The 16,936-nt window shown below is 46.2% G+C and overlaps 1 protein-coding gene across 1 annotated transcript; it reads left to right on the top strand.

Annotated features, from left to right (window-relative positions):
* Positions 1-412: 412 nt before the first annotated feature.
* Positions 413-2,008, top strand: LOC135372468 (alpha-(1,3)-fucosyltransferase C-like). Its single transcript, XM_064606077.1, has one exon. The coding sequence runs from the start codon at positions 561-563 to the stop codon at positions 1,746-1,748; it is 1,188 nt and encodes a 395-aa protein (XP_064462147.1). The 5' UTR covers positions 413-560; the 3' UTR covers positions 1,749-2,008.
* Positions 2,009-16,936: the final 14,928 nt, after the last annotated feature.

Genomic DNA, 16,936 nt, shown 5'->3' with positions numbered 1-16,936 from the left:
GTGGCAATTCCTTATTGAGATGAATGTGGGATATCCGCAGGCTGGGCTACTAGCGATTACTAACGATTCACAAATTTTATCGAGAGCGCTTCAATATTTTTAAGTAAGGTTTTGGAGGAATGCGTACCGATAGCACAGAGGATCCATGATAAGATTCGGAAACCCAAAAGCCGAGTGTCGAGCAGAACCATTGGATCACTTGGTGTGGAACGACTCATTTGTCCTAGTGGAGTAGTTAACGAACAGCTGTTACTCCACCGTTTTACAACCGCCCTCTTGCACGCCGCTCATAGCCAGAGTTGCTTCACGGCGCTAACACGAAATGAATAAATAAAGAAACAGCCGCCCTGTAATAAGAGCGTGAAAACACGGTGCCGAGAACACCTGGCGCGCACGATAAGGGCAGGAGTGGCCGAAGTACCAGAAATGTAGGAGGCCGGCCGAGCGCCCACTCTTTTGTCTCTTATCTCTCCGTGACTCACGGGATCAGGAGTGGACGATAACAGCCGCGCGTTATTGTGTGGATTGTCTCCCTTCCGTGAAACACTTTTGCGAAGCTCATGGCACGAAGTCCACGATGGGCACCGCGGATACTCGTACTCGTAGCAGTGGTCGCACTAGCGCTGTACATCTACGGGACTGTGCACCATTCTGGAGGCCTCCCACTTCATGGTACGCAAATGCTGTACGGACACATGCCGTGGTACAGCCGGGCGTCTTCCACCAACTTCAGCAACATCCCCCGGACATCCACAACGGACATACCCCGTATCTTGCTGTGGACACCGTTCTTCAGATCGCGTCTGCTGGGGCTTTCTTCGCAGGACGAGATTGAAATTCCGGAGTGCAGTCGCCGCTGTCACGTCACTTACAACAGAGACCTTCTCTCTTCCAGCGACGCCGTAGTGTTTCACGGCAGAGACATGAGCCTAAGGGACATGCCCGCACGTCGTTCGCCTGCACAGAAGTGGGTGCTTTGGTGTATGGAAGCGCCGCCCAATACTGATGGCGTCGACCTCGACAGCATGAAATCAGTGTTCAACTGGACTATGACCTATCGAGCTGATTCGGATGTTCCTGTCGCATATGGATCGCTAGAGAGGAGAGAGAATAGTAAAGAAATAGCATCGAGCAGTAAGAGAATATGGGAACAAAAGAATAAGACTGCAGTCTGGGTGGTCAGTAATTGTGCCGCGCACAGCGGACGAGAAGCTTTCATAAAAGAACTGCAGCGTTACATTCACATCGACGTCTACGGACGATGTGGGACTCACAAATGCCCCGTAGATTCCTACGATGCTTGTTTCCGTATGTTTGAGTCTGAGTACTACTTCTGGCTCGCCTTAGAAAACTCACTGTGCCGCGACTACGTGACGGAAAAATTGTTTTCCGCTCTCCAGCGCGTCATCGTACCCGTTGCCCTGGGCGCTGTTAACTACAGTGCCGTAGCAGCACCGCATTCCGTGATAGACGCGTCTGCCTTCGAGGGACCGAAAGAGTTAGCTGATTATATGGAAAACGTGAAAAGTGATTTCCGATTGTATCAAGGGTATCTCGAGTGGAAGGACAGGTACGATGTCGTCGGCTGGAACGAAACATTCTGTTCTCTGTGCGAAAAATTGTATAGTGCACACTTTAGAACTAAGTCTGCAGTCGAAGACTTGTCGTCATGGTGGATCAGAGATTCGGGGTGTTATGAGTGGAACGACGAACACTGGAGAGCTCGGAGAAGGAAAGACATTGTTTGACACGGGAATCGGACATTTCGGTACGGGACATTTTAGCACGGACATTGCGGTGCACGGGTATCTAGGAGCACGCGGATCTTTCGGTGCGCGGGCATTTCCGTCTTCTTTTCGGCGAAAGAGAAATGGAAGATTAATTATTCTCAGAACACTGAGAAACACGAATGTGGTTTAAACACTGTGCGCCCGTATTTCATACCCACTCCCAGAGTGGAAAGCCTCCCCACTTCATCATCGGAATATATCTGTTGTTGTTGTTGTTGTTGAAGACTGTATTTAATTTGCGAATACCTGTCAGATGACCGGTGAATACCTGTGACTGACCTGTGAATGAATACATGTGTACTCGAAGAGCTGTGACCCATACCCATGACAAACGGGCAGTGTTTGGTGAAAGGGGGGAGGAGGGGAATGATGTTCAACTAGGGAAAGGAGTGAGGCCTGCTTGCTATGCTTACATGTTCAATGGACATTTAAACCAATTGTCATTGAAAATGCGAGTAGCGCCACTAGGTGTGTAACTTGTCAAACTGTAAGGGAGGACTGGATCCAGGACAATTGCTCACCACAGAACCTTTGAAGCCGGACAATTGCTCACCACCTCTTTCACCACACTTATACGTAATTTTATTTCGCGTTTTTATATGATGTAATTTTATTTCTCGTTCATGACGCTCGTACACTCGAGTTTTTATTTGTTAGCTGAACTGGGGTGTACCTCGAAATAAAGTGATCAAAATTCCCGTTGCAAAACAAACTACTGTAAGTAAAATGCACAGTCGCGCGCGGGAAACTGCCAACACCGAACTTAGACTAACCAGGACATAGAAATGCAAACACTGAACTTGGACTAACCTAATAATAAACTAACCAACGTGCTGTGCAGTCGTGTCCGCCCTGCTAAGCCTAATGGGCGCTAAGATGTGGTTTTCGTTCGCTAGACCGACTTGGACGGACATCGAATATTCGTGAATTCTCCGGGCTTGTGTCTTGGAAGATCCTGGTGACGCAGGCATGGGCGTACCGAGAGGGGGCTAGGTCACTTGTGAAAATTCTGCACTCTTTATTCATAGGTCATGATTTTTTTCTCGCATTTAATAATAATATGAATCTATGGACACCCGCACAGTTCGCAACGTCCGTCTCCAGGGAAGGAGGTTGAGGTGGTTGCACTCTCAGCTCCCCCCCCCCCCCACCTGGAAGCACATTGCTGCTCCACCCCCTGTTGGAAAAAAATCCTATAAGAACGCCCCATAGATTCAGGTCCTGACAAAGACGCTTCAAGCGTGCCTGCAAGTGGACGACCTCCCTCCTCACCCTCTTCACTGGTGGATTTTTTAGATGTATTTGGAGCAACTTAGAAAGCTAAAAAAGAAGTTGAGCTAACACAAAAAACTCGAGCGCCATAAACGCGAAATAAAATCACAATACAAGTGTGATGAAAGAGGCGGTGAGTGACCGGCTTCAAGGGTTCCCTGGTGCGCGATTGTCCGTCCTCAGCAGTTTTTTGGTGAGCAATTGTCCGGTGAGCAATAGACCTCTACCCGAGAAACGTTGGTAGATAGACTGAAGCCGAAACGAATCGGATGGGGAGGGCTGGGTTCCACGAATGGGTACTTGTTCGCTGCCTCCTATTGAAAGCAAAGTAGGACCGAAGTAACCGAAGGTCGCGTCCCTTTGAGGGACCATCGTAATCCCCTCAAGAACGTGGCTTCCGGGCGCGACATTGTTCGCCCAGAGCTTCGAGCGTAGTGCAATTCTACCAAATTGGTGGCGCTGTCGAACAGTATGACGTCAACTGTATACACACAAGGAGAGGTCTATTGTCCGTTCTCTGGGAGCACTGGACCCAATGCTCCTTCATAAGTTGACATGTTACACGGTTGACGGCACTGGGCACATGTTCGATGGCCGTTTGTTTTGGTCATCACTGAAGATTGCCTGAGTGACATGGGCATTACAACGACAAGGCCTGATGAAGGATTTCAAGGACATCGTAGAACGTGAAAAACAATTGCAAGTTTCCGGCAGAAAACGGTTGAGAGCATTAAATAGTTTAATTAGCAGAAAACGAGACTTTCGTGCAGTAGGCTGCACTTCTTCAGGTTTGAGGACCTGTTACAAATAGTCAAGAATATTCAAGAATATATCAACGCAAGTCGCAATATATTCTTGACTATTTAACAGGTCCTCAAACCTTAAGAAGTGCAGCCTACTGCACAAAAGTCTCGTTTTCCGCTAATTAAACTATTTAATGCTCTCAACTGTTTTCTGTTTACTTCTGATTTCAAGGACAGCACCAAGCCGTGATGGATCCCAAGTGCGCTGCACAAACACCCGCATCCTTACCTTCCGTCAACATCGCTAGTGATTAGTTACGCTAATTTGTGGGCCCGTACATGGCGGTCTTTGAGCTACTGATCAGTTCCAGCTTTCTTTAGGGACAACACCACTCGTTATTTTTCTTCGTGTTGTCACCAAAAGGAATATTTGCCGTTCTTGGCCTCGGCTCACAAGTTTGCAGTGAAAATGCGTAACGCTTGCGCTAGACTTCAAATAGACGAAAAAAAAAATGGAATCGTTTTATCCAATAACACATAGCTGTCCTGTAGCTACATAAGGGACAGTACATATACCCCAGCAAACCATATACAGGGTGTTCGCTCTAACGTGTCCAGAAATTATATTTAAAGCAGCGATAAAAGAAAAGCAAGTGGTACTTTTCTGCTACTTACAGTTACTGCTTCACTAGTAGCACCTGTTTCTTAGTCAAGTAGCTGAAAAGTAGGGCTCGTTTCTCTTTTATCGCTCGCTTTAAATAAAATTCCTGGACACATTAGAGCAAACACACTGTATATCCAGAAAATGTCTACAGGATATCCCATTTTGGACGTTGGGATTTTCCACAGTGCCCGCTGACATCCAGGAGACGTTCTGATGACTAGCACTTCTTAGTCATTTGTAGATCAACGCGAATATCCTGTGAACGTCTTTTTAGGATATAGGGACGTATGTGGGACATCATGCAAGCATGTTCAACTTTGCCTTTTAAAAGTTATGCTAGTGTCATTACGTTTTTTACACAGTCTTCATGATGTTGTGAGCACTTCTGGGGAATGAAGTTACTTGTAAGCAGACCTGTAAAGTAATTAATTACAAGTAATTCAATTACAGTAGTTAATTACATTGTTAGTAATTAATTACTTCCAGAATTATATTCAATCAGATGTAATTGTAACTGTAATTGAATTAATTTTGCAAGTAACGCGTAACGCATTTTGGCTTACTTTCGGGACTACTTTGGACTCTGTCTGGGAAGTCATTTCCACGGCGATCTTCCTTGTGTGCTTGTGTCCATGAAGTGCAACGTCGGGCTGCCCAGCAGTGCACCGGTGGAACGACTGTTTTCGGTTGGTGGTCTTGTTATGACAAACAGATGTGCAGCCTTACAGACCAGAACTTTGACCATGCCCTACTCCTAAAAGCCAATGGGCATTATAAGGTGCACTGTGATCAGCACTTTGTTCAACATACAGGGTGGTTGCTATAAAAGGTCAGTCATATTTTCGCGCGTGGCGCTATACCTACTTGACGGACAGACTTCCGCTACCACAGAGTGCATAATTTGTGTCAGTGGAGCCTCTGAAAAAATCGTGGTTACCAAGCACTGCATAACAAAGTAAATACGACCACGCAAACTTTCGTCTTCATGCATTTCTTATGCGCCGATGTAAACACGGCGGTTTGCCACTAGTTGAGTGCAGCTTCCGCGTAGGGGCGCTAGCGGCGTCGAAAGCGGAAACAAATTCGCGTCGGCTAGCGCCCCTAGGCGGATGCACAACAATTTGCAGACCACCGTGTTCACATCGGTATAGCGCATAGGAAATGCATGAAGACGAAAGTCTGCGTGGTCGTATTTACTTTGTTATGCAGTGCCTGGTAACCACGATTTTTTTCGGAGGCTCCTCTGACACAAGTTATGCACTCTGTGGTAGCGGAAGTCTGTCAGTCAAGTAGGTATCGCGCCACGCGCGAAAATATGACTGACCTTTTATAGCACCCACCCTGTACTTGAAAACCTTCTGACTCTGATGTTCAGTGTTCCTTTCAAATCACAAGGGAATTATCCAGATATAAGACTTCTCTTACTTATATACCACAAGCGCAACTAGCAAGCATTCTAGTCATGTGTAGTCATCTTTCAGCACATATACAATAAATTTATTCATCAACACACACACACACATAAAGAAATCATGATGAGATGGGGCTGATGCCGGTCAGCAGGCTGAAACGTCAAATCTTGCATGTTGCAGTGAACTTTGCGAATGTACAGGGTGTTACCCTATAAAAGTCTACCCGTGCCGCCATGCCGTATTCGCCAATTACTCAATGCAGGTGGCACATTGTGCGACCTTTATACAAAGCTCATAAGGACATTTAATCTTGGGAAATTTCGAAGTGATTGAGCGCCGCAGCACGAAGTTATAACTGAAAACGTGCAATTCCTGTAGTCAAAACAATCAAGATGGCTGCGTTGAGAAGAGCAGTTGACATGCTGCTCCCCAGACGGCGACGTGTCTCATATCCTGCCAGCCGGATGGAACTGCAGTTTTCATTTCGCTTTCGTGTAACTGTCGTATTTTGCTCAGAAGTAAGCAACGTGAGGAACAAAAATGACGACCCAGACAACCATCAACGTCCCCAGGACATCCCAGCTTAGTCATAACGTCCAGATCCATGATGGATGTCCGCTGGACATCCCCTGGATGTCCTAAAATATCCGTAAATATCCTGGATTTATCCAGTGCTGACGTTGCAAGCTGACCTGGACGTCCTGTGGATGTATAGTATCGGACGTGTTGTGATACAGCAAAATTAGGCTAACAGCTTTCTTAACAACGAAGGTGTGGTGCACTCTGGTCGCAACTAATAACTACATGCGTAAAATTACATAGCGCAAGATTTTGATGCTGGATCTTAGCAGCTATATTTTGATTGGCATCCTGCGAGTAATATTACACCAGTTTCATTTACTCCATAGCTCCATAAAACAACGTGCATAGAACTACGACAGTACCAACCGTATGCGAGCTAGATTCCCTAGGATCAAAAACAAAGAAACGTTTCCCGCCATTCACTGCTGAGCGTCGTCTGCTGCATTAACTTGCACCGCCGAGCAAAAGCATAAAGCGTCATGAGCATCGACAATAACGCACGTCATCATCATCATCCGCTCGCCACTGTGAACGTTCACATTCCGTTGTGCAGTTTTAAGTTTCAAGGTGAGCCTATGAAATGTGCAGTGACGCCGAAAGTTAAGGGTAAAAATATGTGTGCATGAAGGATCGTCGGGCGTCAGAAAAACTATTTACGATTCCGGCTAACGCTCTGAGTACGCAACGCAATCAACACGAGCGTCTTGCGTCTTGATCCCGGAATCAAGATGAGGTCTTTATAGTAAACATGTTGAGTGGAAGTGATGATAATTGTGAGTCCTCAGTAGTTCTCCAATCATCCGTCGCAGGGGAGGTTGTGGAAACTTATTGTTCAACGTGAGAGAGTGCTGAACAGTTTGAAACAAAAAGTACTCAACGTGATTTCCAAGACAGAAGAGAACCGAGCCCGGTTGTACATGGTTCGTTCACGAGCGATGTAATGAGTAAGTAATGATGTAAGTAATGTAAAGCATACTGCTACCAATGCCGTCATCTCGAATGACATCGTTCACTCCCGTGCGATGTTGAACAATGGAGGCGTACCCCTTTTTTGTTCCAGTTATGAATTTCATAATGGGTACAAAAAAGGCAGCGCCTCCGGTTTTCAACAAATCAGGGGCGAGAACTGTGCCATTCGGGATTGCGGTTGGCTAGGAGTGGGCTATCAGGTAAAGATCGTTTTTAAGAAAAAAAATCTTCGTCAAAAGCTGCACAAGTGTGCCTAGGAGGAAATAAGACAACCAAGAGGTACCAAACACAAAATGAATAAGAGTGTCAACCCTGTGCTCCTTTCTACTGTGTTTTTGCGAAATTTTTGATTTGGTGTATTGTTACGTATGCAGCATCTTCTGAACTTGTGAACTTTTACTTTACAGGGTGTAGCTCTTTTTACTTTTTTTTACTTTTTTTACTTTACAGGGTGTAGCTCTTTTAGCTTAACTTATGCGACTGTTTGCTGTGTTCTACAGTTCCCGACAAAAGTTAACGGAACACGTGAGCTGCATACTTTTTCTCCCGTGCGGCACCCAAGCGGTCTTCGGGAGCGGTAGTGTTCTTTGCTGAGAGAGGCGTGGATGAGTGTGCTGCGATGAACTCGCTACAGTAATTTCGGTATTGTTTCTCATGAAAGTGCCCACGACGCCCGTTGGATTTCACTGCAGTGCTCTCAATCAACACGTGACTGGAATACTGTGTATGTAATGATGATGATGATGATTCGGGTTTTTATGGCGCATGAGCAACTAAGGCTATAATGCGCCAATACTGTGATATATTATCTCTTTACCAGTTAAAAGATAACGATGAATTTAAAACTGATATAAACATAAAAATATATGTGAATTCAGATATCTCTTAGGTATCCAGTGTCCCTAAAAAACTTGTAAACTCTGCTAAAACTTACAAGCGGCTCATCGCCCAGCAAAAGGGCTGGGTGAAGAGGAATTCTATACTGGTAGAACTCAGAAAAATGAATTTGGCGATGATGTTCCTGGAGAGGGCAGCTGATCAGAATGTGAAGAACAGACAACTGCTCAGCACAGTGCACACACTGAGGTGGGTCCTTCTGGAGAATTAAAAATCCATGTGTGAGAAATGTGTGGCCGATACGCAGACGAGACATGACTACTTCATAAAGCCTCTCTTTGAAAACTCCTGCAGGCTTACCTACATTGCACTTGATCAAATGTAATTTATTATTTGCCTGTGTGTCCCAGTCATGTTGCCATTTTAAGTTAATTGCTCTACGCAAGGCAGACCTCAGATCCTGTGCTGGTACGTCAAAGGGGGTTATGTCACCTGAGAGTGTGTTGGTAGCCGCTGTGTCCGCGAGCTCGTTACCGGGTATTCCGACGTGGCTGGGCACCCAGCAAAGTGTCAAGGAAAGACCTGTGTTTATTATGCGGCTAGACAGGTGTTTTGCTCGCAGAACAAGGAGGTTTTTTGGTGGTTGCAGGCTACATATAGCCTGCAGGCAACTAAGTGAATCAGTATACACAACTGATGACCTGATGGAAAGTCGTAGTATATGATTAAGTGCCAAGATTACGCCATACACTTCTGCGGTGAAAATGGAAGTTGTGTTTGGCAATCGATGCGATCTACAAGATGTGTCTGTAACCATTGCACATGAGACACCGGTGTCCGTTCTGGAACCATCTGTGTAAAATGCGACATGGTCCCCAAAACCTTCTTTTATAGACAGAAACTCTTGCAGGAGTACGGCTGTGGGAGTTTCGTGTTTCTTGTACTGCAATAAAGATGTATTGTGTTCGGGCGGTGGTTGCCACGGAGCAATCCTCCCACTAGTTCCTACAGGCGTAGAATCGTACTCTGAAAAACCGTGTGTTTCAATTTCCTGCAGGATTCGCAAGCTGAAAGGAGGAGTACATGACGGTTTGTTAAGAAATAACTGTTTGCAGCGTGTCTGAATAACACAAGAGAAAGCTGGGTGCTGTGGATAACTTCGTACTTTTAGTGCATATGTGGAGGCAAGGTAAAATATCCGCCTTTCTAATGACCACTCGTTGCACTCCACATAGAGACTCTCGACCGGCGATGTGCGAAACGCTCCCAAGACCAGTCGCAGTCCCTGGTGGTGGACAGGGTCTAGAGCTCTCAAGACGGACTTTCGTGCAGAGCCGTACACGACAGATCCATAGTCAAGCTTGGAACGGATGCAAGATGTGTAGATGCGACGCAGAACCTCACGGTCTGCACCCCAGGATCTATGTGACAAGATTTTGAGAATGTTCAGCGATTTCCCACATTTACTTTTTAGGTTCCTTATGTGAGGGTTGAAAGTGAGCTTGCGGTCAAAAAGTATACCCAGGAATTTATGCTCAGATTTGACCGTAATATCTTGGCCATTCATTTTAAGTTCTGGCTCAGGAAACATACCCCTTACTCTTGAGAAGGGTACGCAAACCGTTTTCTCAGGTGAGAAATTAAATCCATTCTCAGATGACCATTTTGCTAATTTGTTCACACAGAGCTGGGGTTGTCTCTCACATCTTGAAATGCTTGTAGACAAACAAGATATCTGAACATCGTCAACGTAGAGTGAGTACATGACGGATGGCGGAATAGCGTGCACAATAGAGTTCATTTTGACTATGAAGAGTGTGACACTCAGAACGGAACCCTGTGGGACACCGTTCTCCTGAATAAAAGAACGTGAGAGTGAAGTGCCCAACTGGACTCTAAAAGTTCTGTCCTGTAGAAAATTTGCGATGCAGCGGAGCATACGGCCGCGTACACCGAAATTGTACAAGTCGCGAACGATACCATATCGCCATGCTGTATCGTACGCTTTTTGAATATCGAAAAATATGGAAATACAATGCTGTTTTCTGACAAACGCTTCCCTGATGACAGTTTCCAGCCGCAGCAGATGATCAGTGGTTGAGTGGGCGGCTCTAAATCCGCACTGATACCTGTCGAGACATCCATTTTCTTCGAGGAAGTACATCAGGCGGTAGTTAACCATGCGCTCGAAGGTTTTGCCTAAACAGCTTGTAAGGGCTATAGGCCTGTAGCTACATGCGTTGGAAGGATCTTTCCCTGGCTTCAAAAGTGGAACGACTGTCGCCACTTTCCAACGAGATGGGAGTTCACCCTGATTCCAAACTGAATTGAAAAAGTGCAGAAGACCTTCTAGTGATGTTTTTGATAAGTGCTGCAACATGCTGTAAGTGATTCGATCTGGCCCTGGTGCTGTTTGTTTTGGAGACGACAGAGCACGCAGCAGCTCCATCAAACAAAATGGTTTATTAAAAGCATGTCTGTCATTGGTGCCATATGTAATTTTGAATTTCTCAGTATCATCTTTGACTTTTAAGAAATCCCTAGTATAGTGAGAGGAGGAAGAAACACTCTGGAAGTGTTCTCCCAACACATCTGCTTGTTCTTCTAAAGTTTGGCACACCGTACCATTCCTCTCCAAGAGAGGAATAGAGAAGCTTGTGTAACCGCCCTTTATTTTCTTTAATCGATCCCACACAACCTTAGTTGGGGTATTGCTATTCAAGGAGGAGACAAAACCCTTCCACGATTCACTCTTTGCTTGTCGGCGTGTCCACCTCGCTTTTGCTCGAGCTCTCTTAAACGCCAGTAGATTTGCTGGGGTTGGATACCGCCGGAACTTGCCCCAAGCACGGTTCTGCTCTTTTCTTGTATTTCCACAGTCCTCTGACCACCAAGGCTTGCAACGCCTGGGCAGTTGGCCTGATGACTGTGGAATGGACTTGGTTGCTGCTTTTACTAGAGTGTCTGTTACATAGTTATTTGCGTCATTAATGTTCAGCCCAAGGAGGGACTCTATAGAAAGTGTGGCTTCTTGTTTAAAGAGGTTCCAGTCTGCTAACTGTATCTTCCAACGAGGTGGGCGGGTTCTAATAGCAGCTGATGGTCGATTGATCTCTAAAACGACAGGGAAGTGATCGCTACCATAGGGGTTTTCGTCCACTGTCCATGAAATGTCCTGAAATACAGATGGACTGCACAGCGAAATATCTATGGCTGAAAAGGACTGCGAAGCAGCATTAACATGAGTAGCGTTTCCTGCATTGAGCAGGCAGATTGGCAAGGATGCTAATAATTTCTCAAACATTTTGCCTCGGGTGTCAACTCTGGAACAACCCCAGAGCAAATGATGCGCATTGAAATCTCCCAGTAGTAGAAAAGGCGATGGGAGCTGATTAATAAGATCCTCAAGCTGTCTCTGTTCGACCCTGACTGATGGCGGTAGGTATAAAGAGCATACCGTCACTACACGGTCAGTGCAGATCTGTACAGCAATGGCCTCAAGATTTGTGGAAAGTAGAACGTCTCTCGTGGGAAGTGTTCTGGCCGTGAGAATGGCCACACCTCCGGAAGCACGTGCCGTGTCTGTTCGGTCCTTACGGTAAACGTTCCACCGTCGGAGGTGGAAAGGGGTGTCTGGAATCAAATTTGTTTCTTGGAGACAGAAACAGACAGCATGATGTTTGTCTGCCAAATCATGGACATCATCAAGATTTTTCAGCAAACCCCGGCAGTTCCACTGAATAATGCTCTGGGAACCCATAAGAAATGCACAGAAGAGGAAAAAGAATATGGACTGAACGACTACTCTAAGGCGTAAAGACCTTGTGGAACAACTGTCCATGAATGCGGAGGGATTAAGGAGCTTGTATTCTCGGTGGAGGAACCCTTTGTTGTTGTTCCTTGGCTTTTCCTCCTCGTCCTCGGCCAGCTTTTTTCCCTCTCTGTTCTTTGCTCATGGAAAGACTTGGTAGACTCGAAGACGACTTCTGAGAGCAGCAGTCGTCGTCATCGAGATCCATGCTCTGACTCGTGTTTTGGGACAGGCCCATGGCAATCCCGTCCCAAACGGAAGGGGATGCAACAACCTCCTCTGAGGTTAATATTGCATCTCCCTGGCTGTTTGTCTGAGAGGCCACTGGAGGAGAACCCTCAGTGTCCCTCTCTTTGTGTTGGGGAGTGTGGAGGGGAGCCACAGAGGTCTGGGTCTCCACCGATACTCTGAGTGGTGCCACTCCCCTGCGCACCACATCAGAGAAGGTTCCTTTCTTCTGGAACGCCAATTGTGCCTTTGCTGCACTGTATGTAATATTTTGCTCAGTTTTCAGCTTGAGGATCTGTTTCTCCTCCTTCCAACAAGGACATGATCTGGAGTAAACAGGGTGGTTACCCTTGCAATTGGCACACTGAAAATCATTGCTGCACGACTCTGACGAATGGTCTTTGCCGGAGCACTTAGCACAGACGGGCTGCCCACGGCATACCTGAGAACCGTGGCCAAACCGCTGGCACTTGTAACAGCGACTCGGATTGGGGATGTAAGCCCTCACATTGCAACTGAGGTAACCGGCCTTGATTGTGTCTGGCAGCTTGTGGAGCTTGAAAGAAAGGATTATGTGCTTTGTTGGGATTTCTTTCCCATCCCTACGCATGACTATTCGCTTTACAGCTACCACACCGTGCTGTTGTAGGCCTTCTTGGAGTTCCGATTCCGAACAGTCAAGAAGGTCGCTCTCAGAAATTACTCCTTTAACAATGTTGAGACTCCGGTGTGAGCTTACTGTGACAGATATCCCATTGATGTTTGTCAGTGAAAGAAGCGCACTGCTTTGCTCTCGCTTTTCAACGTGGACCTGGATATCTCCAGAGCCCAGTTTCTTGGCATTGTATTCTTTACCTATCAGCTGTTCAAGTGCTTTCGCTATTACAAAAGGAGATACCTTTGACAGTGGTTTTGTGTCATCATTAGAGTGAACAACCAGAAACTTTGCAAACTTTGGTTCGGGTGTTGAGGTATTTAGATCAATTTGCTGGTACTCGGTGCGGAACCGTTTCCGATTCCGATCTCGGGGTTTTAAGGAAGAGGAAGCCATAAAGGTGACAATACAATTCGATGCAAGGGTCCTGCCGCCCACCACGGAGCCCAACCAGGGGACCGCGTTTGACGCAGTAGCAGGTACGCCTACACTATACCCAAGTGCAGCTTCTGGAGAGTGAAAGACTGCCCAAGGTTGACCCTTGCCGCCAAAGAAGGTGAAAAGAGGAAAAGGAGAGAAAGAAGGAGACCAAGGAAGAGAAAGTCATGAAAAGGGAGATGGCGACTAGCTGAATAATCCTGGCCGGGCCTTCCAGGACCACCCGACTATGGGAAGCAGGGGCCAAAGCGGTGTGTTGTTTTCCCGGAGGGGCCCCGAAGGGTCCAAACCAACCTCCGAGTCCACTCAACCGCCAGGATCCCCGTTTCCCCAGACACGGGAAAGCCACGCACAGCTATACGTGGGGGTCTCCCTCCTGCGGCGACCCAACCGTCAGTGCAGGAGGGGGCTACTGCGGCTGCTGCCGGGCGGTGGGGGCGCCATGTTCCCGACGCCGGGACTGTGTATGTAAGCTGTTATCTGGTCACGTCTGATATTTAATATAATCGCAGCTATGTTCCCTAACGATTAGTGTGTTTAGAACATATGTAATGCTTCTTCGCTTTTTAATTTGGGAAACACAGTATCGTGTTTCCACAATGACTTATTTTTATGTCCCCAATAATACCTGGGAGCTCCCAGTCTTCACAATGTTTCAGTGACGTGCTGTTGCAGAACACTGCAGTGGTTTCGAACTCACTTCGCAGGCACTATCGTGAGAAGCAATACCGAAACTACCGCAGTATGTAGCTTGCAGCACGCTCATCTACCCCTCTCAAACAATGACCGCGCTCAAACTCACCTGCTTCCGTCTGCCTCTCGGATGTCTTGCCGGAGAAAAAAAAAAATGCTCAGCTCACTTATTCCGTACACTTCTGTCAGGACCTGTACCGTTTTCGGAAAAATTTAATGGTGTTGGTTAGCACGTACATACTTTGTTTCTAGCATTCGATATGCAACGGCCAAGACAGCTATGCAAGGTGTGCCGGGGATATTCTTTCACATGAAGTGTCGGCAGTGTGTAACTGTGATATACCTGTACCCTATTTCTTTGAGTCTGGGCATATAGCTCCCTTCTCCGTCATAAGAAAGTAGCTGCAATTATTGTTTTGCTAAAAGCACCAAGAGTGGCTGTGATAAATTATGTGTCGATATGAATAGTTACTGTACGGTATGTGTACAGAGGATGTTGCACGAAAGAGCGACCATCAATTATTGCAAAAAAACTACGTGAGATAAAAATTGAAAACATTCTGCATGACACTTGTGAAGGTTTTTGCTCCCAAACAGTGGTTTTCTATGAGTGTCCCTCGTTAATTAATCTAATTAGGGCAATTGAGCTAAAAAAATTGCAAAGAAAAGGTAACCTTTTTGCATTAATTAGAAGGCCCATAGCCGCACACACCATTTCAGTCACAAATACAGGATGTTTCGTAAACGTTTCTACAAAAATTTTGCACCCAACAACACCCATCAACCGCCTGAAAAACCTTTCCGTTACAAAATATTGAGTTCAAGATAATTAGCCTAATTATTGAGGTACACTCATGCAAACCTCCTGTTTGGGTGGCAAAAGGCTTCGTAAGTGTCGTGCAATAGGTTTCCAATTTTTATCTCATGTAATTTTTTTTAATAATTAAGGGTGACTCTCTCGTGCAACACCCTATATATATGACGACAAGCGTTTCATAAATGTTGCTGCACTGTAATTGGCTGCGTACCTTGCAAACTCCTCAATAAATTGTTTTTCAGTATATATTTAAACTCTCTTTCCATTTGTATTGTTACACATGCAAGCACCAAAAACTGTCAGGGAACAGATTAACACGTGCCATTATTTCCTTGTACGCTGCAGTAGATTATAGTAGTTTGGGATGCTGCCTCTGCACGCATGGGTGCAGGAGCATTAATGAAATACACGAAATATAGGTCCCATATAGCGTAGGTGGCAACATCCTGGTTCAGTCCTCCAAATGTCACATATGACGTCTTGTGGACAAACAGCGGACGTCCATGGATGCACCGTTGACCGTCCCGCAGACATAGGTGTGCATTTTCCTGCGGCCTCACTCATCCTCACCTCACGAAGCACGGACTTTATCAGCCTCACTCACCCTCACCAAATTTTCCTCACCAGTAACATAACCTCAGTCGCCCTCACCCTCACATTCCATTTCAAATTTTTCCCTCACGAACCTCACTTCAGGGCATCGGGATCCCGAAAGGCCTCACCATCCTCATCCTCACGTGCCTTCACCTCATGAGGCTATTCACGACCCTCATGGCCTCACGTATCTTCACCTCATGAGGGTCCTCATCCTCACTAGTCCTCACCTCATGAGAGCGCTCGTGGCCTCAGGAGTCCGCATCCTCACGTGCCCTCACCTCATGAGGGCCCTCATGTCCTCACGGCACCTCATGTACTTTCGCCTAATGAGGACCCACATGGCCTCACGTGTCCTCACCTCATGAGGGCCCTCATGGCCTCATGAGGACCCACATCGCCTCATGTGTCTTCAAGTCACTAGAAGACACGTACGTGAGCCTCAAAAGAACTTTCCGCCATGTTCACATGAGACGTCGGCGTTTGTCTACTGTGTCGGTAGTTGGTACTAATGATACTGCGCGGCATTAAACTGTTTACAGGGTTTCGTGCTGTGCTTGGATAAATGTGCTGACAGTTGTTACTGTCACAGTGAGGTTTAACGTTAGTGTTTAGCATCAGTAAAGTGGAGCCCGAAATACTACAGTGCAGATGTACCGTTACGGAAATGATCTGGTTGTGGCGGGGAATAGTGCTTGGCTTGAAGAGATCCTGTACTCGATTCTGAGAACCGTATGACGCTGCTGCTAGAATCGGAGGATACGCTCACAGCTGAAGTGTTTTGGGCACAGCCATGGTACTTAATCGCACCTGCAATCAGATCGTGCCTTTTTGTTTTGTTTTTTCTTCTCCTTCTTCTACATTTCAAAGGGGCGCTACAGTCACGGGAATTCCAGTTTTCCTGGCTTCGTTTTGAGGAGACAAAGAAAGATTTTGAAAATTCTTACAACTCCATGATGAAAAACCCGACACTGGGGAAAAGACGAAAAACAGACGACGCACACAAACTCTCAATTTTAACGTCTGTTTTTCGTCTCTTCCCCAGTCTCGGGTTTTTCATCATAGATCTTTGATTGTTATTCGTTTGTTCTGCTTTGTTAGTTCCTTCCTTAGTACTACCTTCATTATTGCTGTCGCACAGACTTTGGGGAGCCCGGTAAAGGCTGCTTTATATTGAGCTTACCGCCTAAGAGAGTCATGACTTATCTGTATGGTCACTAATGAAAAAGTCGCATGCCCCTTTGAAGTGAGATTCTTCATGGTAGCCTTCATACAAGGTGGTCCATCAACCCTGATAGAAATTCACAGTAAAAAACGTAGACCCTGGAGAAACATGCGGTGAAGGGATTTTTTTCTGCCAGTAACTTTTGTCACATATTTGTAATATTTTTATTTCATTTCAATTGACGGAAAGTTAATTTCTTGAACTGA

The sequence above is a fragment of the Ornithodoros turicata genome, chromosome 1 (genome assembly GCF_037126465.1).
Source record: "Ornithodoros turicata isolate Travis chromosome 1, ASM3712646v1, whole genome shotgun sequence".
Taxonomy (NCBI): Eukaryota; Metazoa; Arthropoda; class Arachnida; order Ixodida; family Argasidae; genus Ornithodoros; species Ornithodoros turicata.
This window is presented reverse-complemented; position numbering and strand designations above follow the sequence as displayed.

Bases quoted from the DNA above. Each gene is read 5' to 3' on its own strand.
- LOC135372468 (XM_064606077.1), top strand. From the start codon at position 561: ATGGCACGAAGTCCACGATGGGCACCGCGGATACTCGTACTCGTAGCA.